The following is a 25367-nucleotide window of genomic DNA, read 5'->3' as shown; positions in this document are numbered from 1 at the left end:
GAAGGTCAAGTGCCACGTGGGAGTTAGAGCTGCGGAGGGCAGCACCCAGGCCCGGGCTGGCGTGAACTAGGAGACACAGTGGGGCCGACGCTGGCCCATCTGCCTCCGCGCCCCGGCCTGTCCCCACCCCAAGGCCCTTGTACTCCAGTCCAGCTCCCCCAGCCCCTCCTCAGAGAGGACTTGTCTCGCCCTCTGCAGGCCCCAGCGTTTTCTCAGTCCCCTGGTGCCCTCAGCACACACCGGACAGTAGTCTTAGCTGATGGATGTGCATCTTTTCCTTCCCTGAAGAGAATGTGAGATCTGCGGCAGGGACCTCTGCCTTCTTTACATCCCCTGAACCTACACCAGCGGCTGATGTAGTGCAGTAGGGGCTCCTGCTACCACAGGTGAAAAGAATGTTGCAAACCCCAGGTCAGAACGACCCTGGCAAATGGTATCCCTGAATTCGTGCAGGAAGAAGTCACTGCCCAGCTAACATCAGACACATCCAGAGGCTCCATACGGTGTTTCCGGCTCCTCTCTCCTCTGAGGAGCCCCAAACTCCTTGAAAAGCCATGGGCATCCACATGGGTTACGTGGCTGGATGGGCAGTTTGTTCTGAGAGCTCATGGTGGAGTGAGCTGGGAGGACTTCCTGGAAGAGGCACCTCTGGATTTGGCCTTGCCACATCCCTAGCCATTCTACAGTGGGCCCCTGGGCCTAGGAGTCAGTAGATTATACAGGGTGAGCCCTGGGGTCTCTCCCAGGTCTACAAGTTTGGTGGAATGTGGTACCAGTCTGGGATGGAGAGAGCTCTCCAGACAAAGCAGGCTGCACAGATGGGGCATCCCAGCCATTGCCTGGGAACCAGGAGATTCTGGGCTCCACCCCCCAGCCCCGCTGTGAGGTTCTCAGGGCCCGACATGGTGACATCTCACAGGAAAGGGAGTGAAATCTGGCCTTAAAGCCATAGAGGGCCAGACCTTGGGCAGCTGTGGCATAAGGCCTGGGGGCAAGGCAGTCCCTACAGTCACGAGGGTTGGAAGGTGTGTGGGGTGGGGGGGTTGGGGGATGGCGGGCAGGGTCTGACCAGCCTGCTGGAAGGTGGGGGGGTAGCTGTACATACTGGGTCAGCTCCGGGGCCAAGTGGGGGTGAGTGTAAGACTCACCATCCCTGAGTCCTGGAGGGGGTGGAGGACGAGACCGCAGAAGATGCTGAGGGCCGGGGAATGGAGCAGGGGTGGGGGAGCTGGAAGGTGGCTCACCCCAGCCCAGGGCTGGCACGAGGGGGTGGAGAGAGACAGCACCAGGGAAAAGAGGGCCAGCCCCACAGGGTTAGAAACCACCCCTGGGTCAGCTCTGGGGTGGGCTGAGCCCGCAGGGTGAGGGCCTGGCTTCCTACCCCGGGTGCGCCTGCCCAGCCCCCTCTCCGCACCCTGCGGATGTGACGATCCCCAGCAGGGAGCCCTGGATGAGCAGACGCAAGGAGGGCAGGTGGCCCGATTGTAAGAGACACTGACAGCCCAAAGGAAGGGATCCCTAACAGCAGGCTTCAGGCACTAAGGCAGATGGAGTAATCCAGCTCGTGTGGGCCAAACAGCACGCCAGCCATGGAAGGTGCAGGAAGGAGCTGGGAGCCTGGTGGTACCGCAGGCGCACTGGTGGCCCAGAGCACGCCCAGGCCTCCCGGACACCCCACCAGCAGGACGCAGCCCACCGACCCCCAGAGAGGACCAGAGACTGGCTGGAAACCAACATTTTATTGATCTCTCCTCGCCCCGCAGAAATCTATTCCAGCAGATTCTCTGTGCCACAGGCATCCCAGACACGGGGGTGTGACCAGCACTCCCCCCCGCTGCCCCCTGTTCGACCAACCCGTGAGAGGGAGGCTCCGCAGAGTGGGCTGGGGCTGGGAGAGTGGGTCATTAACCAGTAACGACCCCAGAGGTATAATAAATTCATTTCTCTTACAAAAAAAAAAAAAAACAAGGAAAAGAACTAGTATGAACCTCAGTGTCCCAGCACTCAGAATTTAAATATTTTAAAAAAAGGCATCATCAGAAAACAGTTAAAAGACAACAAAACCAAAACAGGGCCACCGCCAGGGTGGTGGTCGAGGGGGAGGGGCCAGCCCACCCCCACACTGAGCAGCCGCTGGGTCAGTGGAGGCAGCACCCCCAGCTGAGCATCGCCACCAGCAGCAGGGACCGCGCCAGCTCGGGCCACAGGCGGGGTGACACCTGAGGGACAAAGGTGGCGACAGGTGAGGGCCTCCCCTGGGCAGGAGGCCCGCCCGTTCAACCCCCCGCCCTGTGGACACGCGGAACCAGCCAGGTGGGGTAGGGACGGGGGTGGTGCGGGGAGTCGTCGGGTAACGTGGGGGCCGCAGGAAGGACTGGAGGGGTCTGGGACGGGGTGACCGGAAAGATGAGAAACACGGGACGGGTAGGAGAGGACCGTGGCCCTGAGGGTGTGGCAGGAGAGGAGGCCAGCCAGTGCGGGCTGCCGGGCTGCCGGGAAAACGGGTGTGCTGTGACACAGTGGACTGGGGCGCTCGGCTGCACTGATGGGGGGGGGTGTCCGGAAAGCTGCTCGTCGGGACGAGAGGCAACTGAGCAGCCAGTCTGCCTGATGAAGGCAATCCCTGGCAGAGGGGGGAAAACACAGCCCAGGCGAGGAAGCAGATGCGTGCATCCAGCCCAGGAACCACAGCCTCAAACCCAGAGGCCCCTGGGGAGCAGGCAAGACGAGACAGTCGGGAGTGACATCCAGAGAGGGTGAGCCCCGAGCAGCTGCTCCAGAGCAGTCACCACTCACCGGACGGAAGTCAAGGTCAGATCTTCAAGGCTCGCTTACCCGGTCCCTGAGAGTCAGGAAGCTCCAGAGCCTTCGGTTCTCCCTGAGGTTGGTGAAAGCAGCCATGAAGCTTCTCAGAACATCCCTGAGCCCTACGTGGCTGTAGGGGAGAAACAGGCTGCAAGACAGAAAAGGGGGCAGAGCCGTTACGCAGGAACAGGGGCAAGAGGTGGCCCACAGGGGCCCGCTGGGGAGGACAGGGCCTGTCCCCTCACCCACTGCCTCCTGGCCCTCTGGTTCTAAATTTACCCCGGTGGGGATCTGGACTTGCGTCCTGGGAGCTGGACAATGCCCCACCGCTCACGGGCCCCAGAGGCTGGTGCAGGAGCAGTCGTGTTCCGAGAGAGACCCGGGCTGCTCTAAGGCAGGCTGCCTCCCTGGACACCAAGACCCCTGCCAGCCTGCATCCTGGCCTTTGGTAGTCAAGGCTCTCTGGTCTCACCCGGGCAAGTCTGCCAGGTTCTGAGAACCCGCAGGGAAGCTGGCAAATGCTGGCAGCTGAGTCCTCCTGCAAGAACCCCCTCCCCCACGCAGAAGGCTCTGCCCATAAAGCTGGGCACGGAGCTCCATCCCGGCTCCCTGAGCACTTCCTGTCATCTTCAGTCAAGACTCTTCTGGAAAGGGGCTGTCTTGGCTTGAGGATAGAGGGGAGAGACGGGCACTGGAGTCTGTGGCCCAGGCCAGCTCCGGGGACTAGGGGGCTCTGGGCTCTGGGCCGGCCCATCCGGGGGGTGGAGCCTTGGGGTCCAGTTCTGGTCTACGGGCATCCTGGGCCCAGTGGGGCTTGTCACCTGTACATGGTCATCCAGAAGGGCTCAACGAACTGGGGCAGCAGCAACCTCAGCTCCATCTCGTCGGCAATGGAGGCCAGCTGCATGGCCAGATAGTGTGGACTGTCACTGCGGGGAGGCAAGGAAAGGGGCCTGGGGCGGGTGGGCTGGCGACCTCATGCCCAGACCCCCAGACCCACTCCCAGATCCACCAAGGCTGGGGCAGCAGAGTGGGGGCAGGGAATCCTGGCACGCCCCCTCCTCTGGCTCCTACTTTGCTTCAGAAGAAGCCAGTGAGGTCCCATCCCCAGGGGGGCTCCCTGGAGCACAGGTGCTGGGCCCTGCGGAGAGGGCTGCCCCGGTGGAGCCTGCCCCCCACCCCCCGCCTTGTGGAAGGGCAGGGAGATACTCAATGCCTGGGACAGCAGTTAGTCTCCCTTCCCCTCCAAGGCAATCCGAGTGCCCCGGAGGATTGAGGGAGGCGCCCTGGGACGTGTTTCCCGGGCCCTGATCCCGAACCCGCCTCTGATGTCACCACCCCTTCTGAGAAAGGAGGGGCCACCTGGCTCTCCCCCACCACTGACTCCCGGATGGAAACGGAGATGCTCACATTCACACCCTGGGCACCTGGGCTGGCTTCAGCCTTGCTCCCAGGGGGCTGCCCACATTCCAACCCGGTGACTTGGCTGGAAATTCCCCGGACTCCAAGTCCCTCCCAGCCTAGCCCTAGCCACCTGCCCAGTCTGGGCGGAGAAGGGGTGGGGAGCGGGGGGATGGTGACGCTAGGGAGGGCTGGCAGGCAATCAGGTGGTAGGTTAAAGTCAGGACGCCACTGCCCCCAACTCCATCTACAAGGAGGGGAAAGGGGCAGGTTTCCAAGTCCCTCCATCCCTAAGATTCCAACCAGCCCCAAGCCCAAGCCCAAAGCCTAATGGCTAAGAGTTTTCCGAGGCCTGAAGTGGGAGGGAAGCCTCTAGAAACCTGGCACTGATGCTAGGACAGTCTCCTTCTCCCTGCCTTGATCACTGGGGTTGGAAACTGCATCTGAAGCTGCCTTCTTCTGGTTCTCTAAAACCAAATCTATCTCTTATGAGGCCTTGATGTGACTGTGGTCAGAAGGGCCAGGAGGCACTCCGTCAAGGCCACGAGCTTGAGTCATTCTGATGGCCGGCACCGCAGGGCGGTCCTGGGACTGACTATGCTGGGTGCTCGGAGGGGTTCCTCTGTGAGCAGCTCCGCCCAGGGCGCTGGCCTCCGTGACCACGCCTGGGGAATTTCCACTCTGCAGCCCTGCCCGGAGAACGCAGAGGGCTCTGCTAACCACCTGCCACAGTCATTGACCAGGAACGCGGGTGGGCCGGGCCCAAGGCTACTAGGACCTACCTGTAGGGGGAGACGGGGTGGAACTCCAAGACACTGGTCACGCCGGGAAGCCCTGAGTCTTGGTCATCCAGGAAGCCTGGGCCATGGTTTTGTAGGAAGGTGTACAAAAAGAGGTTTCTAGAGAGGGGTCTTGCTTGATACATTTCTTCTCTGGAAGAAAAAGACAAGGGCTGGATGCTCAGAAGTGTGTGATCCGGGGTATCACTAGTCACCTTACCTCTACCCTGGCTCCCCCTGGCATGAATTCTGCTGTGTGCCTCTGGGAGGGTCACCATGCCTCTCTGTTCTCTCTCATCCATCTCTCGGGGATTTGGAGAAGACTTATAAGGGGTCTTTCCTTCCTCCTTTGTAAAAAGAGACTCAGGGACTTCTTCCCTGGCAGTCCAGTGGTTAGGACTTAACACTTTCACTGCCATGGTCTGGGTTCAATTCTTGGTCGGGGAACTAAGATCCCACAAGTCGTACGGCATGGCCCCCAAAAAACAGAAAATCGGACTATAAGTGCAAGGCTCTAATACTTTCCCCCAAGAGACCTATAGTCAAAAAACCCAAGTGTCTGGTGTCATAGTGGACTAAGGCTGGGCTCCGTCAGGTGCACCAATTCCTTGGGTTCTGCCAGCTTCCTACTGCTACTCCCCTTGAACAGATAAAGGCAAATATCACAGGCTAAGCAAGGAAGTCATTCACAATGCCAGCTCCCAGAGGGATAGCGCCAGTTTTTAAACACATGCACAGCATGGCACACACACTGTCAAAACCAGGATCACTCCGAGGAGCGGGGTTGGATAAACTGGGAGATTGGGATTGACATATATCAAAGCCATGGTTTTTCCAGCAGTCATATATGGATGTGAGAGTTGGACCATAAAGAAGGTTGAGAGCCAAAGAACTGATGCTTTTGAACTGTGGTGTTGGAGAAGACTCTGGAGAGTCCCTTGGACTGCAAGGAGATCAACCAGTCAATCCTAAAAGAGATCAACCAGTCATTCCTAAAAGAAATCAACCCTGAATATTTATTGGAAGGACTGATGCTGAAACTGAAACTCCAATCCTTTGGCCACCTGATGTGAAGAACTGACTCATTGGAAAAGACCATGATGCTTGGAAAGATTGAAGGCAGGAGGAGAAGGGGATGACAGAGGATGAGATGGTTGGATGGCATCACCGACTCAATGGACATGAGTTTGAGCAAGCTTCGGAAGATGGTTATGGACAGGGAGGCCTGGTGTGCTGCAGGTCCATGGAGTCACAAAGAGTTGGACACGACTGAGGGACTGAACAACAAAATGTATAAAGCAGATAATTAATGAGAACCAAACTAAAACAATGGGATCACTCCTTCCCCAGTGTTTCATAAGCTCCTTCCTCCACTTGACTGTCTCACCTCTCCACTGCCCGGGCTCCTTGCTAACAGAACGAGCCTTCACTGGGCTGGCCCTGACGTGTGTTCATCTACTCCAGTTCTAATTCTTCTGTTCTCACTTTCCCCGGCATGCCTTGCAGCTAGCGGTGGGCCTGTATCCCACTTCCGGTCAGTGAGGTCTCAGAGCCTGACCCGGGGTTGAAAGGGAGCAGACAGGGCCTGGGCAGCTCTGTCTGCATCATCGCGTGTGACAGCTGGTTAGGCCTCTGTTGGTGCTCACCAGAGTTCACCTCCCGCGGCATCAGAGAGCTGTTGGTCCAGAACACAATGGAGAACCAAAGGGCCCGAGCTCAAACCCCAGCTCTCCCCTCAGGGCCCGTGTGATGTCACAGTTTCCTCATCGGTGAGGTGTCCCACTAGGGCCCGAGCTCAAACCCCAGCTCTCCCCTCAGGGCCCGTGTGATGTCACAGTTTCCTCATCGGTGAGGTGTCCCACTAGGGCCCGAGCTCAAACCCCAGCTCTCCCCTCAGGGGCCGTGTGATGTCACAGTTTCCTCATCGGTAAGTGTCAGGGGCACCCTCACTAGAATGCTGGGGAATGAAAGAACCTCCTTTAAGTGTCAAAACAGTTTTGAAAACATGGATTCATTTATTTGGCTCGGTGTTGGGTTTCAGTGTGTCACGTGGGATCTTTCGTTCCGGTGTTCAGACTGTCTAGTTGTGACGTGCCCGTTTAGTTGCTCCAAGGTATGTGGAATCTTCGTTCCCCGACCAGGGTACGAACCTCCATGCCCTGCACTGCAAGGCAGATTCCTACCCACTGGACCATCAGGGGCGTCCCAAGTACTAATACTTCGAGCACAGGCTGGTGGGGAGCAGCACTGTTATGACCTCTGCACCTCAATCCATTATTCTTTCAATGATAATTAATGGTAGGGACTTCCCTGGAGTCCCGTGGCTAGGACTCTGTGCTTCCGCTGCAGGGGGCACCAGTTCCACTGCTGGTCAGGGAACCAAGACCCCACATGCCATGGATGTGGCCCCCAAAAAACTAATTGTATCAATAATCAACCGGTTTGCACCCAGGCCTCTTGCTGCCCAGGCCAGGCTGGCCCAGTGTTCATTCCTGACTGAGGCTAAGAGGCTCACAAGCGCAGGGATGCGGAGCTGCACACACGGCGCAGCGCGTGCTCTCAGCGGTAAAGGGCGACGGCTGGAAACGCAAAGACAGGCAGGGGCTCGTGGGCAGGCAGGGAAGTTTCCCGGGTCCTCCACTGTCGCCGGGCGAGTCTAGACAAGTCATTCTCAACAATGCAACCAAGCTGCACGCAGAGATGGACATGACATCAGCTGATGGCGCAGACAGGTATCTGGGTGTCTGGGGCACCCTGGCCTTTGAGAAAGAAATCGCATAAGGACATCATTGTTCCACAGGGACTACATGGCCAGAGTCTGCATCAAAGGGATGGGCTGCTTCAGTTTCCTAGGAGAGAAACAGTTTTACATCTGTTCCAGATGAAAGCCCTGCGTGAAAGGCAGGTCGCGGGCGCTGGGGCTGGAGAGAGCTGACGTGTAAACACAGCCACGGGGGCCACAAAAGAGCCCGGGTCTGACATATGCCAGCCGCACCTGTCAGGACAGCCCCTTCCCCCATGGGCTGAAAGGCGCTGTCAGGTCAGACCTGGTGGGTGGAGCCAGAAGGGTGGCCCCTGGCACCTAAGGCGGGGTGAGGGGAAGGGTGCAGCCACCTGCTGAGGGCGCCTGCAGGCAAAGTGTTGAAAGCAGGCTGCCCCCGCCGCCAGCGACCCCACCCCAACCCTGCTGCAAGCCAGCAGGCCAGCACATACAGACAGGGGGGTCCCGGGGACTTTTCTAAGACCTCTAAAAGGCTGTTAGCAACACAGACACCCAGCACAGGTACCACTCTGGGAGTCTAAATCCTCACCCGTTTATTCTGGGGTCTATCAGTTAAAAGCTATGAAGTGAGTCTAGATCCACCGGCCACACTGCCCAAAAGAGTAGATGACATAACTAGTATGGTTTGAAGCCACTTTTGTAGACAGGGATGACTTTTATCCCTTCCCCTTATGATTAGGGGATGCTGAACTAGGATCACAAATCCTGCTCCCAGGTCAACCCCCCTGGAAGGAAGGGCATTGATACCATGGTCGGGGAGGGGAGTGGACTTAAGTTAGATTTACAGTGAAAATGGTAAATGAGACTTTTTCTTTCGGGCTTCCCTGGTTGCTCAGTGGTAAAGAACCTGCCTACCAATGCAGGAGACTCAGGTTTGATCCCTGGATGGGGAAGACAGTCTGGAGGAAGAAATGGCAACCCACTCCAATAGCCTTGCCTGGGAGATGCCATGGACAGAGAAGCTTGGCGGGCTACAGTCCATGGGGTCACAAAGAGTTGGACACAACTTACTAAAGAGTGATAACAACAAACTTTTTTCTTTCTTTTTTGCGCCATGGAGTCTTAACCACTGGACTGCCCGGAAAGTTCTATAAATGAGTCTTAACAAGTTAGATCAAGACAGAAAAATCAAGCGCATTCCTAAAGACAACCTGAAAATATTGTAGACAGTACCTGGTGGCTCAGAGGTTAAAGCGTCTGCCTCCAATGCGGGAGACCCGGGTTCGATCCCTGGGTCGGGAAGATCCCCTGGAGAAGGAAACGGTAACCCACTCCAGTATTCTTGCCTGGAGAATCCCATGGACGGAGAAGCCTGGTAGGCTACAGTCCACGGGGTCGCAAAGAGTCGGACACGACTGAGCGACGGAACAGAACAGAAATACAACTGTGGAAATATAAGGTTTCTGATCAGGAAATATAAGGTTTTTTTTAAATCTAAGAAAGGGTGCTTACAATCTGTATGGACAGGAACTTCCCTGGCGATCCAGTGGTTGAGACTCCCAGCTTCCACTGCAGGGGTCAAGGGTTCCATCTCTAGTTGGGTAATTAGGATCCCGCATGCTGTGCAATGCAGGGGGGGTGACCCCCCAAAAAATGCCTTTATGGATAAATACAAATTCCACTAAAGGACTTAAAAGATCCAGACAAATGGAGACAGGTTTTAACATTAAACAGGTTCTAAGCCCAGTGAACTTGACCTTGTGTTAGGCCTGCATTCCAGGAACTCGGACCAGGAGCTCTCGCTGCTCTCAGGCACCAGGCTAGAGTGTCTATGCAAATGGCCATTTTCCAGGGAAAGCTGCCCCAGCCCTCATTTGCATCTGTCTCCCTTCTCCCTTACCCCCTCACTCCCGCTCCAAGCCCCTCTGCACGGGGCTGTTCCCTTCCTAGAGATGGCTTGTGCTCCCTTGGACACCCTTGCCCTGCTGGTAAGGGGTCGCCGGGGACTTCACTGGGCAAGTGGCCTGAACTTCACCTTGACCCACTATCCCAACATCCCTCGGTTCCCAGTAGACATGCCTAGAATCCTTGGGCACTTTGGGTACCACAGGATGAGGGCCCCTGAGGCCTACAGGGCCGGTGCCTGACCTGGGACAGTGACGACTGGCAGCTCAGGTGTGAGGCCTGCACTGCGTGTGACCAGCTTCGAGGTGGCTGAGCATCATGAGTGGTGCCTCCCCAACTGGACTCAACTGTCTGGGGCAGGGCCTGCCCCTTCTGCACCTTCATGTGGGTCAGACCCTTCTGGACCTCTCTGATCAGAGCTGGCCTGGGATAGACACCAGACTCTCCTCCTCCCTTGATCATCATCTGAGCCTTGCCCTGATGCTCCAAAACAATTGACGTCCTAACCAACCACTCACTTGCAGTGAGATCTTGGGCAAGAACCTGTTTCCTTATCTGCTATATAGGCACAATGGTCCCACGCTAATAGGGTTCCTTTTCCAGGCAAGAACCAGCACTAGAGACTTCCCTGGGGGTCCAGTGGTTAAGACTCTGCACTCCCAATGCAAGGAGCCCAGGTTCGATCCCGGGTCAGGGGACTAAAGATTCCACATGCCACAAGTAAGACCCAGTGCAGCCAAATAAAGAATATTTTCTTAAAAAAGAGCCAGCACTAACTGTCTTATAATCCTGGCTGCTGTTTGGGTGTCAACTATTCTCAAGCACTGATTTAAGCCCTGTACACGGATTAAAGTGCTCCCCACTTAACCCTGCATCTATTAATAAGAGAAGAGAAGAAATTCAAGTCCTTAGTCTTTTTACCCTGGTCAGCGCAATGATTCTGGCTGGTACTAACGGGGGAGAATCGACAAGCAGACCTAGGCTGGCCTTGGGGCTCTAGACCTGAGCAAGGACAGTGTGGCCGAGAATGGGGCAGGGGCTTTACATCAGCCCCCCAGAGCTGGTCCCTCCCAGCGGCCCCCTCACTCCAGCGGAGGCTGAGGGCTGGGCCCGGCCCATCTGGCACGTCTCCTTCTGGGGGTTCCAATCTGATCTCCATGCAGCAGCCTCAGATCTGACCCCTCCACCCCCTCCATCGCTCCCCAGGCCCCTCAGAGGACACTACCAGGAGCGGCTTCTCCCCCTGGTCACCTTAGCCCTGCCGCCCCAATCCTAACCCGGCTCCCACCACACTAAAGAGTGCGTGCTCAGACATGGCAGGCCTCCAGTCTTCACCTGGGCAGTGCCGCTGGCCATGCTCGGTCTCCTCCGACACCCCTGTTGGCCCCCACTGGGTATCCTGGGGGCAACCCCTGTGCCCAGCTCCCTCACTCCTCAATGAGGACACCAGCAAGAGCCATTCCACAGGGGACAAAGAGGAGCTGGGACTTCCCTAGTGGTCCAGTGGTTGGGACTCGGAGCTTACCCTGCAGGGGGCCCGGGGTTCCATCCCTAGCTGAGGAACTAAGATCCTGCAAGCCCTGTGGTGCAGCCAAACAAAAGTTAAAAAAGAAAAGGAACTGCCGTCACTATCGTCATTAATCCCTGCTTCCCAGCCCACAGCACCGGGCAGATAAATGCTTGTCGAGTGACTAAACGGGGGCGAGAACTGACGTCACTGCAGCTGCAGATCCAGGAGCCTGGACTGGTTTCAAGCGTCTATTTTTTTCCCAGCGTATTTGCAAAGGAGGAGTTTAAAACCCTTCTTTGGTGGAAAGGAAGGCACACCCACGCAGGCAGCAGCCCACACTCACCCTCCTACATGCTCAGTGGAAACCCATTTTCCGCTGGATCTCAGGATGCAAATTGAACCTCGCTGCCCCCACAGTCACGAGGACGCCTGCAGGGCTGGGAAGGAGGAGGTGGAGGCTCTGGACCGGCCAGGCTGCAGTGTCACGGGTGTGCCTCTTCTACACTCACCCTGGGATGGAAACAGCTGCCCCCGCTTTGTGGGGTGTGAACCCTGAGTCGCCCCCAGCCCAACCTTCCCCATGTCCCCGAGGGCCTTGCAGCAAAGCAGGAACAGGTGAGGCCCCCTCTGGTAAGTGAGTCCTCGGGGCCAGGCCTGTGGATGCTCTGGACCCAGATACAAAGCCCTGACCCCCAGTCTTTTCCTTCGGAGGCCCCCCCACACACATGGCCCCCCCAATGCCCTGGCGTACAAAGCACTCAGTGCCCACAGCATCAAGCAGAAAAGCCCTGACTTGGGCAGGACAGACGCAGGTTCCTGTCCTAGCTCTGTCACTGCTGTGAGACCAGGAGCAGTCACCTAACTCAAGTCACCCAGCTCAGAGAGAGTTCTGCACAGCCTCCAGGGTTGCGAAGAGCATTGAAAGATGCAATGGTTGCCCGTTTTCTGCCACCTCGCGGGAGCAGGAGGATCCATAGCTGGTTAAGGAATCAACAGATCCAGAAGACAGTGAGAGAACGCTAGTCCCTTCTTCTCTGGGGGTCAGTTTGACAGTGTCTATCAAAGTCACAAGCTCACAAGCCCTTTGATTTCTAGAAATGTGTCCTCCATGCAGCCTGCATGTACCTGGCAGGTACCGCTGCGCCAAGATCTTGAAGGCGCGTGAATACAGCGGGGAACACAGATTAACTGTGCTGTGTTATTATTGTTCAGTGGCCAAGGTGTCTGACTCTTTGCCACCCCGTGGACTGCAGCATGCCAGGCTCCTCTGTCCTTCACTATCCCCTGGAGTCTGCTCAAACGCGTGTCCATTGAGTCGGTGACGCCATCCAACCATCTCAGCCTCGGTCGCCCCTCCTCCGCCTGCCTTCTGTGCTACATACGTGTGTTAAAAAATAAAAGACAAACACCTCTATCTGCACCGACCCATCTCCCAAAAGAGACAGATCAGGAAAGAGGGGAAGGGGCCTCTCTGGGACAAAAGTAAGGAGACCTAACTTTTCCTAACTCTAAATGTTTGTCTTCTTGAATATTAGTGCTAGTCTCACTGATTCAAAAAATCAAGCAAAAATAATCGTTTCCAGTTCATCGCCTCAATTTTCGTTCTGAAAGGGTGATGTTTGTCTTCAAGGTCTATTTCAGGAATCAAGCATCCAACCCGTCCCAGCCCCCACCCCACCCACGCCCTCCCCACCTGGCAGGGGAGGCCAGACTTAGGAACCTGCAGATGCCCGAAGCAGCTGGTGGGCGGGGCTCACTTCCCTTAAGTGATGGAGAAACAAGGGGGTGGGGAGGAGAGGCAGGAGGGAGGGGAGGGGAAGGCGAGAGGAGGGAGAGGTATTTTTCCCCAATATTTGTTTATTTGGCTGCAAGGCCTTGGTTGTGGCACATAGAACCTTCTAGTTGCAGCATGTGGGATCTAGTTCCCTGACCAGGGATGGAACCCAGGCCTCCTGCTTTGGGAGCCCAGAACCTTAGCCACTGGACCACCGGAGAAGTCTCCGGAAAGGTAATTTAAGCAAAAGGCTGGAAATTCAGCGTAGGAGTTGGACGCCAGCAGCGTGACAGCCTGCTTCAGTAGTCTTGCCTGGAGAAAGCCCATGGACGGAGGAGCCTGGCGGTGCTGCAGTGCGCGGAGTCACAGAGCATCCCAGCCCTCCGCCTTGAAGTCTGGCGCAGGTACTGACCCGGGCCACCTTGAACCAGGTGCGGACACTGCAAGAGATCCAACCTCGGGACTGCCCTGGGGGTCCAGGGGCTAAGACTTCGAGCTCCCGATGCAGAGGGCCTGGGTTCGATCCCAGATCAGGGAAACAGATTCCGCATGCCAAGACCAGGCGCAGCCAAATAATTAGATAAGAATAATATATATTAAACAAAAGAGAGAGTGAGAAATCCAACTTGGCTTCCAGCTGGGGTGGCCTCAGGCAAAGGCTTGCCCTCTCGGGTCCTGTAGTTTAAAGCTCAGTAACCTCACGCCCTTTTGATTTGCATCTACTGAGTCCAGCCTCCCTCCAGACTAACTAAGGGTTAGAACAGTGAAGGGCTGTGAAAGACTATTGGATGGATCTGGTGGAGAAGGCAATGGCAACCCACTCCAGTACTCTTGCCTGGAAAATTCCATGGATGGAGGAGCCTGGTAGGCTGCAGTCCATGGGGTCGCGAAGAGTTGGACACGACTGAGCGACCTCACTTTCACTTTCACTTTCATGCATTGGAGAAGGACATGGCAACCCACTCCAGTGTTCTTGCCTGGAGAATCCCAGGGACGGGGGAGCCTGGTGGGCTGCCGTCTGGGGTCGCACAGAGTCGGCCACAACTGAAGCGACTTAGCAGCAGCAGCAGCAGGAAGGTGAAATAAAACCGGGAAGAAAAGGTACTTCTTTAACTCCTGAGCAATGAAGCCAGCTGAAGGAACAGATTTCTGACACTGATGATGCAATAACAAAACTGTAAAATCAGAGCCATATAAAGCCTGTACTGTTCTAGAGGTTTTAATCCGTCTTTTAGATTGGTTTTTGTTTTCTAAACGTTATTTTCCAAGCTACTGAATATTTGGATTGCAGGACAATTTGTAAGATGAATACTTTTTTTTTGTTTTAAGAAATGTGCGAACATTTTATTAAAAATGTTCTGGACTTCCCTGGTGGATAAGAAGCTGCCTGCCAATGCAGGGGGACATGGGTTTGTTTCCTGGTCTGGGAAGATCCAACATACCTCGGGGCAACTAAGCCCAAACAACTCCAGTGCAGCCAAAATTAATTTAAAATAATATTCTGAGTGGAGCTAAAGCAAACAAACAAACAAAAATGAACAGTGACGGGTTTGTCGCCCACTTAAGCGGAGGAGCTCCATGAAATCCGGCCCCAACTCCAGGACACACTCTTGGCCAAAGCTGCTGTGGGATGACTGGGCTCCAGGTCCCCAGGGCCTGGCCCAAGGATCTCAGGAATGTCAGTGGAAAGAGCGATGCAAAACCAGTGCCCCCTTCTCCTCCCAACCTGGCAGGTTGGCCGCCTCTAAAATGGAAGGAGGTGGGCCTCTGCATATCATGGAAAGAAGTCATGGTTAGCTCTGATTGACAGGAGCAAGACATGGAACCTGTTCTGAGATGTGTTTACACCTCACTGGTTACGCGTTATTTATGAAGGAAAACTCCGAGTCAAGGGGCCCTGGGCTGCGGGCCCACCTGGGTTCTGATCCAGCTTGGCTGTGGCACTCTGGACAAATTCCTTAGCTCCTGTGTTCAGTTGCTGTCATGTCTGACTCTTTGCAACCCCCTGGACTGTAGCCCACCAGGCTCCTCTGTCCATGGGATTTCCCAGGCAAGAATAACTGGATCGGGTTGCCATTTCCTCCTCCAGGGGGATCTTCCCAACCCAGGGATCCAATATGCTTCTCTTTGCATTGGCAGGTGGATTCTTTACCACTGAGCCACCAGGAAATTCCCCACACTACACTTGATCTTAGCCAAAAGCCCCGCTGGACCCCCTAATTCTTCACTCACTAAACAAGCACTGGGGACAGATTCTTTTCTGTTCTTTCCCGCTCAAATATCCATTAAAAAAAAAAACTGAAGAGAAAGTGTAACAGATGAACAATTCTCTTGACAACAGATTTTGAAATTGGCTTTAAACCAGTTGGCTGAGGTCTGAAAGTTTCTGCCCGCCCCAAATTCCTCTGTGTAAAACCTAATGCCTGTGATGGGAGAAGGAGAGGAGGGCCCAGGGAGGCAAGGAGATCCCGAAGGTTCTGCTAATGGGTTGTTGTTGCTGCTGCTGCTAAGTCGCTTCAGTCGTGTCCGACTCTGTGCGACCCCATAGACAGCCCACCAGGCTCCTCCGTCCCTGGGATTCTCCAGGCAAGAACACTGGAGTGGGTTGCCATTTCCTTCTCCAACGCCTGGAAGTTAAAAGTGAAAGTGTCTCTCAGTCGTGTCCAACTCTTCGCGACTCCATGGACTGCAGCTTACCGGGCTCCTCCGTCCGTGGGATTTTCCAGGCGAGAGTACTGGAGTGGGTTGCCATTGCTAATGGGTTCAGTTCAGTTCAGCCGCTCAGTCGTGACCGACTCTTTGCGACCCCATGAATCACAGCACGCCAGGCCTCCCTGTCTATCACCAACTCCCGGAGTTCACTCAGACTCATGTCCATCGAGTCAGTGATGCCATCCAGCCATCGCATTCTCTGTTGTCCCCTTCTCCTCCCGCCTCCAATCCTTCCCAGCATCAGAGTCTTTTCCAATGGGTTGCTGCTGCTGCTGCTAAGTCACTTCAGTTGTGTCCGACTCTGTGTGACCCCATAGACAGAAGCCCACCAGGCTCCCCCGTCCCTGGGATTCTCCAGGCAAGAACGCTGGAGTGGGTTGCCATTTCCTTCTCCAATGGGTTAGGACTCCTCTAAACCAGGTCCAGGAGTGCTCCCGTCACACCCTCCACTGGGGATACAGGAAGTTTGTGGCACCCTGACCTTGGACTTCCAGCATCCAGAACAGTGAGAGATAAGTATCTGTGGCTTATGAACCACCCAGACTGCGGTCTTTGTTAGAATACACACTTCAGTGAAGTGAGGAGGAAACAGGTGGGGGAAACACAGTGCAGAGACCTTGCAAGGCCAGTCTGGAGGGGATCCCGGTGGACCGCGTCCTTGTTGCCACCTAAAAGGGACCCTGGGCTTCCCCATCTCCATTAGAAAAAGAACAGGTGCCAAGGTACTGCTTGGGTCTGCCGCATACGTTTAAAAAGGCTGTATGTCAAACAATAAATGCTGAAGAGAGTGTGGGGAAAAGGGAATCCTCCTACACTGTCGGTGGGAATGTAAATTGGTACAGCCACTATGGACAACAGTGTGGAGTTTCCTTAAAAAATTAAAAACAGAGCTACCATATGATCCAGCAACCCCATTCCTAGGCACATATCTAGAAGAGATGAAAACTCGTCCTCAGTAGTGCTATTTCCAATAGCCAGGACATGGAAACAATCCAGGCGCCCATCAACAGGTGATTAATTTAATATGTGGCATGCCTGTGTGTGTATGTTGCTGTTGTTAAGTTGTGAGGTCATGTCCGAGTGGGTTGGGCTGCCATTACCTTCTCCAGGGGAACTTCTCGACTCAGGGATCAAACCCGCATCTCCTGCATTGCAGGCGGACTCTTTTTCTGCTGAGCCACCTGAGAAGCCCACACACACCTGGGAAATCGCCCCCCTAACAGACACACACATGAAATATTACTCAGTCATAATAAGAATGAGGGCTTCCCTGCGGCTCAAACAGTAAAGAATCTGCCTGCAATGCGGGAGACCCAGGTTCAATCACTAGGTTGGGAAGATCCCCTGGAGAATGAATTGGCAACCCACTCCAGTGTTCTTCACTGGAGAATTCCATGGACAGAGGAGCCTGGTAGGCTACAGTCCATGAGATCGCAAAGAGTCAGACACGACTGAGCAACCAACTTTCACTTTTTTTCCCAAAAAGAATGAACTATTGCCATTTGCAGCAACATGTATGAACCTAGAGATTATCATTCTCAAACAGGGAAAGACAATTGATATCACTTATATGTGAAATCTGAAACAGTACAAATAAACTCATTTACTGAAGAGACTCAGGCATAGAAAATTCATGTTTACCAATGGGGAAAGAGGGAGTATAAATCAGGAGTGTCAGATTAACAGAGCTACACTACCACATATAAACCAAACAAGGACTTACTATATAGCGCAGGAAACGACATTCAGTGTCCTGTGATAACCTAACAGAAAAGATTATATATATATCCATATACATATATCCAAATCACTTTGTTGTATACCTGAAACTGACACAATACTGTAAAGCAAATACACTTCAATTAAAGTTCGTAAGAATTTACACGAAGGACTGCGTGCTCCTGCGTCCAGACACTAGGGGCTCGGAGAGACGTGGCCCTCACGGTTTCCTTCCTTCCAGACAGTTGTGGGTCTCCCCAGTGCTACACGGTCTCAACCACTTACCAGACGTGGACACAGACCCCTCTAGTCGGCAGCCTTGGGGGCTCCCCTTTCCTGGGACAGAGCTGGGCTGCCTACTCCTCTCTCTGCACACCCTCAAGCCCACCCTTCCACCTCCCGCTACCTCCCCAGGGTGGCATCAGGGACCTGCTTCTTCCTCCAGGCCCAGAACTCACCTCCTCCCAGGACAGAATTAATTGCTCCTAACCCAGCACCCTGTGTAAACAGACCTGGATTAGGCACACAGCCCATGACAGTCTCCTTAAATGTTTACCTGTCTGTCTGCCCTGGCTCAGAGCAGGAACTAGTGAATGAGGACAGCCCAAGGGAACCAGATAATCCAAGGTCCAACAGAAGGAAGGGACTGGGCTCCCAGGAGAGTCAACTCCTGGCCAGGGCACGCTGGACTGGACGCGCTCAGCTTTTGAGAGGAGGCAGAGGTTGCATGCGTGGCATACAGCAGGGGTCCCCCAACCCCTGGGCCGCAAACGCAGATAGGTGCACGGTGGCCTGTTAGCAACCCAGCCGCCCAGCAGGAGGTGAGCGGCAGGTGAAAGAGCAAAGCCTCATCCATACCTACAGCCGCTCCCCGACGCCCGCATGGCCACCTGAGCTCAGGAAAACAAGTTCAGGGCTCCCACTGACTCTGCATGATGGCGAGCTATATGATGATGTCATTCTATATCACGATGTAACAATAACAGAAAGAAAGCACACAACCAGTGCAGCTGCTCGAACCATCCCCACACCATCCCCTCCCCCGTCGTCCGTGGAAACCAGTCGCTGGTGCCAGAAGGACTGGGGACCGCTGGTATACAGTCAGTGCTCACTAACGGGAGGCTCTTGTTCCATGAACTTGAAGCTCAGCAGAGGTGCACGCCCACCCGGTTCACCGCTGGGATTTCCCGGATGCGTCATTGTCTGCAAATGGGAAATCCGCCCATCTCCCTGATTGGCCTCCAAGCCTTCGCTGAGTTCCATGCCAGACCCAGGGCCTCTGCCCAGAGAGCCAGGTGGGCTGCCCGCTCCGGCCCCAAGCATGCCTCTCCTCTCAGACTCTGGGTGACCCCGTGTCTTCTCCCACCTCCAGAAAAACAGGTTTACCAGGCAGCTCCTGGCAAGGCCCAGCGGGTGTTTTGTGTTGTCACAGCCCAATATTGACACTAGGGAAATCAGCTGCCCTCCCCAAGCCCGCCCCAGGGCCCTGACCACCAGGCCCGGCCTCTCCTGCCCCCCTCCAGGCCAGCGAGGGACTCGGGCCGGGGACTTATTTGCTTACATTCTGTATTTCGCCCAGGGCCCAGCCCCAACCAACCCACGGCAGGACAAAGCGCCGGCCGCACACGTCCACTCAGACCCGCTGCAGGCTTCCTGGTGGCCGCCGACAACAAAACCCAAGCGTGCCGGGAACTTCCTTGAAACACCGAAGAATTGTTCTGGGCCAAGAGAAAAACAGCCCGACTCTCGTGGGATCCACTACAGCAACGGGAGGGGAAGCCAGAAGCCATTAATTGTCTACAAACTTAATGGGATCACTAAAAACAGGATGCTTTCCAGGGAGAGGGGGAAACACCTCGGAGGTCAGGGTCAAGACTCACTGGTGGATGGAGCCGTTCACCGGGGACCCCCGTCCATTTCCTAGACGACCAGACATGAGAAAACGGACAAACACTGCTCCCTCCTTTCTCTGTAGCTCAAGGTCTGTATCTGCGCTTGCATTCACTCACTCAGCCGTGTCTGACTCTGTGACCCCATGGACTGTGGCCCGCCAGGCTCCTCTGTCCATGGGGATTCTCCAGGCAAGAAGACTGGAGAGGACTGCCATGCTCTCCCCTCCAGGGGATCTTCCCAACCCAGGGAAGGAACTCAGGTGTCCCGCATTGCAGGCAGATTCTTTACTGTCTGAGCCACCAGGGAAGCACAGTTTCTATTCCCACTGACCACCTAATAAAACTTACAATAAATATATTGACACATACAACCAGCTATGTTTAGACGCTCTAACCAGCTTCTTCCCAGAGTGCCCAGGTTGTGATGGGCACGGGGATACTCTAGTGTAATCTTTCTCAATTCCTGTTCTGGGACTTCCCTGGTGGTCCAGTGGTTAAGACTCTGCACTTCCAGTGCCAAGGGGCTCAGATTTGATCCCTGGTCGGGGAACTAAGATCCCACAAGCTGTGTGGCATGGCCAAAAAGAAAAAGAAATAAATAAATTCCTGTTCCAATGGAGCTACAGGTTTGTGTAAATCATACTAAGTGAGCACGTGTAATTTTCACACTGTCTTGAGAAGTCCTGAAAACAATAATGTAAAATCCTAGGCCAGCCCACACTGTCAGTAGAATATATCTCTCCCAAGGCCGATCTTGCTGAGACAGACTCTATTCTGTCTATGGTATGTTTATCTCTCTAAATAAATTCACTTCTTACTTATCCAAAAAAAAAAAAAATAGAGCTTTAGGCCAGAGGAACCCCCAGGAACAGTGGGAGGGCTGCGGCTCTAGATCAGGTATTCACAGAAGGCTTCTCAGAGGAGGAAGCAATTGAGTCTGGCATCCATAGGGGCGGTGCTGAAGTACATCACTCCACTTATTTTAGACCTCACCCGCTCCCATGGAAGGCTCACAGAATCTCTGGTGCTTAGAGAAATATTCCTGCTGATATAGTTCCCACAAAATAAAATAAAGTCACCTGGCAGCCATCTTAGAGGGTACATTAAAAATGTTTCCCGCCTGAAGGACATTCCAAGGCACTGCCCCCCAGAAGCCACTCTCCCCAGACCCCACTCCTCCCAAAGCAAACACAAGCAAAAGTAAACTTGTACAATCTAATGTTGGTAAGGCTGGAGAAGCCACGGTGACCTTGAGGTTAAGATGGTGGGAAATCCCCAAATCCTGGACTGAGAAGGGAGGGGAGAGGAGACCGTGGGGAAGGCCAACACCACCAGCCCAGTGCTAAGGCCGGGATCCCGGCCACTGATGCATCAGGTGCCAATCGCCCCAAATGTGCCACTCCTCCTAAGAACTCATTCCAAGGGCATGCCCAGAATAAGTAGAAATAAAGAGCTAACTCTGGGAAGTCACTAACGGCCACCAACACTCGGGGGTGGTGTTCCTTCAGTCCTGGTGGGAAACCTCATGGACCCATTTTACAGAACAAGCAACTGAGGCTCAGGGGTGCCAGAACTCAGCAAAGACAACACAACCAGAAAGTGGCTGAGTGGAGAGCTTGGCTTGGCTTCTAGGAAACAGCGCTGGGCTTTTTAGCTAGACAGCATCTATAATGCCTCCTGAAATCAGGCTCAGTTTCTCCATCGGTACAAGGAGGACTCCACTCCTTGGAGGCCGGCCAGCACAGAGCCCTCCCTAACGTGGTAAGGATAAAGCCATAACCCTCCCTTCCCGGGGAGCTGCAGCGAAGCTTAGGAAGGAAACCAAGCCGTATAGGTGCTCGGAAAACGCTACAATAGCAGCAGCGGCAAGAACAACGTCCTGGCGAAAACTATAGTTACAATTAACGGTTTACAAAAAGACTCACACCCAGGAGGTGGGGAGCCCGACAACGTCCTGGCGAAAACTATAGTTACAATTAACGGTTTATAAAAAGACTCACACCCAGGAGGTGGGGAGCCCGGAGCCCCTCGGGGCTGGTCCTGGCCGCGCGGGGCTGGCGGCGGGACGCCTCGCGGTCCCCGGATGGGGCGCGCCCGGCGGTCCCTGCTTTGCACCGGCGGCCCTGGCGCCTTCCCCGCGGGGCGCACCTGCCCCGGCGTGGGCAGGCAGAGAGCGCCGCGCCCGCCCGGCGCGCAGTTCCTGTTCCGGACTTCCCCACGCCCTGCGTCCGGCCGGGCTCGGGCCCCCTGGCCGGTGCGCGGCGCCCCGGCACCCCGGGGCCGGCGGGGACCGGTGCCCGACGCCATCTTCCACCACCCCCATTCTTTTTCCTTTTTTTTTTTTTTGGGTGGCCGCGCCGTCGCGGCCCTGGGCTAGCAGCCCTGCCCTCGGGTCCGATGCCCAGAGAACCTGGGAGTCCGGCCTCCGAGGGAGGAGAAGGGAGATGGGGCGCCGGGTCCCCCTGGCGCGGCGCAGAAGGGCCGCCCCATTGCACAGATGCGGAGACTGAGGCCCCCAGGGGCCGCGGATGCCAAGATCGCCCACCGGGGAACTGGAGCACCACCCCCCAACCCCGGCCAGTGAGGGGGGTGTTTCGGAGCCTGGGTCCCCAGACGTCGCCCGCAAGTAAGTGATCCAGCCGGGACAGGAAAGCCTGGGGCCACTGGCCTCTCTACCTTCCAGCGGGCGCCCAAGGCAGCCCCGGGGCGCTCACCTGCCGGGCTCGGGCTGGGCGGAGAGGCGGCCGGCAGCGGAGCGAGGGCCACAGCAGGGGCGGGAGGGCTCACCTCGCGTCCGGCGGTGGCAGTGGCGGCGGGTGGCGGCGGCGGCGGCGTCCGCGGCGCGCGAGCCGGGAGGCGTATTGTTTGCGGCGAGGGGCCCGCGTGCGCCAGGGTGTCAACCGCCGGCCCCGCCCCGGCCCGCCCCCAGGGCCGCCTCCCCGCCCGACGCCAGGACCTAGCGGGGTCCAAAAGGCAGCACAACTGCTTGGGGGTGACCTGCTTACTGTCTCTCTGCCTCCGGCGCTCTGCAAGTTTGTGGTTCGCTCCGCAGAACTGTCTGGATGAATCCCCCGACTGCATTTGGGTGGGTGATCCAGGGTCTTGACATGGATTGCCTCAAAGAACTCCTTAGGGCTTCTTGATGCTTTTTTTTTTTTTTCATGCGCATGCATGAAAGAGAACTTAATGACCTGCTAAATGACAGCGTGACTTCAGTGCTCAAATATCCCAGCTCTCTGTGGTGCCAGCTTCAGGAGTTAAGTTTTGTTTGGGTTTGTTTTCTTCAACTTTTTTTTTTTTAACTGTGTGAAAACGCACATAACAGAATGTACCATCCTTACTATCTGAAAGTGTACTATGTGGTGGTATTCACGTTGTTGTTCAGTCCCTAAAGTCGTGTCCAGCTCTTTGCAGCCCCACGGACTACAGCACACCAGGCTTCCCTGTCCTCCACTGTCTCGGCGTTTGCTCAACTCATGTCCATTGAGTCAGTGATACCATCCAACCATCTAATCTTCTGTTGCCCCTTGGCCTCCTGCTCTCAATCTTTCCCAGCATCAGAGTCTTTTCCAATGAGTCAGCTCTTCAAGGGTCATGGTGAAGAGTTCTGACAAAACGTGGTCCGCTGGAGAAGGGAATGGCAAACCATTTCAGTATTCTTGCTTTGAGAGTCCCATGAGCAGTATGAAAAGGCAAAGCACATTCATAGTTCTGTTCAACCATCACTACCATCCATCTCCATAACTTTCCATGTTTGAAAACACCTGCTAGACAATAACTCCTCCTCCCTCCCCCAGGCCCTGCAGCCATCAGGCGTTAGGCCTTTTTTCTTTTACAGTTTATTTATTTATGGCCGCACCGTGCCGTCGTTGCCCCCTGCGGACTTTTTCTAGTTGTCTGTGCGTCTCACTGCAGTGGCTTCTCTTGTGGAGCAAGGGCTCCAGGCAAGTGGGTTCAGCAGTTGTGCTGCAGGGGCTTTGTTCCTCTGAGGCAGGTGGGATCTTCCCAGACCAGGGACTGGGCTCGTGTCCCCTCCATCGGCAGGCGGATTCTTTATTTATTTGGCTGTGCCAGGTGTTAGTTGCAGCACCAGTTCAGTTCAGTTCAGTTGCTCTGTCGTGTCTGACTCTTTGCGACCCCATGGACTGCAGCATGCCAGGCCTCCCTGTCCATCACCAACTCCCGGAATTGCAGCATGCAGGATCTTAGTTCCCTGACCAGGGATAGAACCCCAGGCTCCATGCGCTGGCATCTCAGAGTCTTAGCCATTGGACCAATAGGGAAGTCCCAGCAGGCAGATTCTTAACCACTGGATCACCAGGGAAGTCCAGGCTTTAGGTATTTTTAAGTCATTTTCACAGATGTGAAAAGTCAGACCCCAGCTTTGTAGAAACAGCCTCAGCAATATCCTACCAAAGCCAGGGGTCTTCTTGCACCCCCTTCCTCCCACCCGATCCTTCCAGCTGTACCACCCACCTCACCTGTGTTCCTGTTGCCATGGTGAGCCCCCGCTGCTCTGGGGCTCCTGGGTCTGGGGGGAAGTGGGTGGCAGAGAAGGGCCCCAGAAACCTCCTGGGTGAGAAGAGACATCAGAAAAATTCCAGGAGGAGTGGTCCTCAGCCCTGGGGTGGGTTAGGGAAGAGTAGGGTCTTGAGTTCCCAGCCCGATATTAAGCTGGAGTCTGTGGAGGTGGAGGAGGGCAGGGCAGAGCACTGGGATTACAAAGTAGCTGTTGTCCCAGGAACACAACAGGCTTGTGTGCCTCCATCCTGCTGCCTCTTCTAAGAGAGAAACAACAGGTTCCAGGGAGCTCCCCTCCTCTGAGTTCTGCTGTTTGCTACCTACTGGGAGTCCCCCCACCTCTCCTCCCCACCTCTGCAGTGACGTCATGGATGTATATATTTTTTCTTTCATTGTTCTCATCTGTAAAATGGTATGACAGCATGCCACCTCTCATCTCCACCCTATAGGGTTAGAGGGAGGGTCAGAGGAGACCGACCCAGACAGCATATTGAAAAGCAGAGACATTGCTTTGTCAACAAAGGTCCGTCTAGTCAAAGCTATGGTTTTTCCAGTGGTCATGTATGGATGTGAGAGTTGGACTGTAAAGAAAGCTGAGCGCTGAAGAATGGATGCTTTTGAACTGTGGTGTTGGAGAAGACTCTTGAGAGTCCCTTGGACTGCAAGGAGATCCAACCAGTCCATCCTAAAGGAAATCAGTCCTGGATATTCATTGGAAGGACTAATGTTGAAGCTGAAACTCCAATACTTGGGCCACCTGATGCGAAGAGCTGACTCATTTGAAAAGACCCTGATGCTGGGAAGGATTGAGGGCAGGAGGAGAAGGGGACGACAGAGGATGAGATGGTTGGATGGCATCGCTGACTCAATGGACATGGGTTTGGGTGAACTCTGGGAGTTGGTGATGGACAAGGAGGCCTGGCGTGCTGCGGTTCATGGGGTCACAAAGAGTCGGACACAACTGAGAGACCGAACTGAACTGAACAGAGGAGATAATCATCAAAGGTTTAGTGAACTCCCAGCAGAGTTTCGGCTTTAAGACCCCTCCTTCCCTCTCTTCTGGCCGCTTCTGATTTTGTAATCCTTTCTGTGAGGGCCTCTCAAATCAGGTAAAGTCCAAACCCTGCAAAGCCTGGATTGTCCTGGGCTGCTTTACAGGCAGAGGGAGGAGCCTTCCAAAATAGGGACTTTTCTCTAAACGCGCTCTGCAGATGAGAAAACAGACTCAGAGAGACGAAGCAGAGACTTCCCTGGTGGTCCAGGGGTTTCCTCTCTGGTCAGGAAACTAGATCCCATGTGTTGCAACTAAGTTTTTTAAAAGAGGGAGGGGCGAAGCAAGCCAGGATCTCACTGATATGTGTAGGGATGTTTCCAGAGGGGTCTCAAAGCTGAAGACAAGATGTCAGGCATATAGTAGGTGTGCTGAACTCAACACGTCCTCAGATTTGGAAAACTCAACAGTGGCCTCGGGACTGGAAAAGGTCAGTTTTCATTCCAGTCCTAAAGAAGGGCAATACCAAAGAATGTTCAAACTACTATACAACTGCACTTGTTTCACGTATTAGCAATGTTATGCTCAAAATCCTTCAATTTAGGCTTCAGCAATATGTGAACCGAGAACTTCCAG

General features: G+C 54.9%; 2 protein-coding genes across 3 annotated transcripts in view; one reads left to right on the top strand and one right to left on the bottom strand.

The window, feature by feature from the left end:
* Positions 1-1702: 1702 nt before the first annotated feature.
* BIK (BCL2 interacting killer) lies at positions 1703-21542 on the bottom strand. 2 transcript variants are annotated; one of them, XM_088837545.1, is made up of 5 exons: positions 21220-21542; positions 4989-5138; positions 3627-3758; positions 2836-2953; positions 1703-2219 (listed from the first exon to the last, which is right to left on the bottom strand). In XM_088837545.1, exons 1-5 carry the CDS (start codon positions 21540-21542, stop codon positions 2139-2141), a joined length of 804 nt encoding a protein of 267 aa, XP_088693671.1. In that variant the 3' UTR covers positions 1703-2138. The 2 variants fall into 2 exon arrangements, with proteins under 2 accessions (XP_088693671.1, XP_088693670.1); XM_088837544.1 differs by having other exon boundaries at positions 1705-2219; positions 3627-3734.
* A 187-nt stretch (positions 21543-21729) lies between these two features.
* The window catches only part of TTLL1 (TTL family tubulin polyglutamylase complex subunit L1), a 58965-nt gene continuing 55327 nt past the window's right edge, over positions 21730-25367 (top strand). The window contains exon 1 of the mRNA XM_088837541.1: positions 21730-21845. The gene's annotated coding sequence lies outside the window, so the exon portion shown is untranslated. The remainder of the gene's footprint in view (positions 21846-25367) is intronic.

The sequence above is a fragment of the Moschus berezovskii genome, chromosome 6, assembly GCF_049115385.1.
Source record: "Moschus berezovskii isolate FMDL1 chromosome 6, NW_MosBer_1.0, whole genome shotgun sequence".
Lineage (NCBI taxonomy): Eukaryota > Metazoa > Chordata > Mammalia > Artiodactyla > Moschidae > Moschus > Moschus berezovskii.
This window is presented reverse-complemented; position numbering and strand designations above follow the sequence as displayed.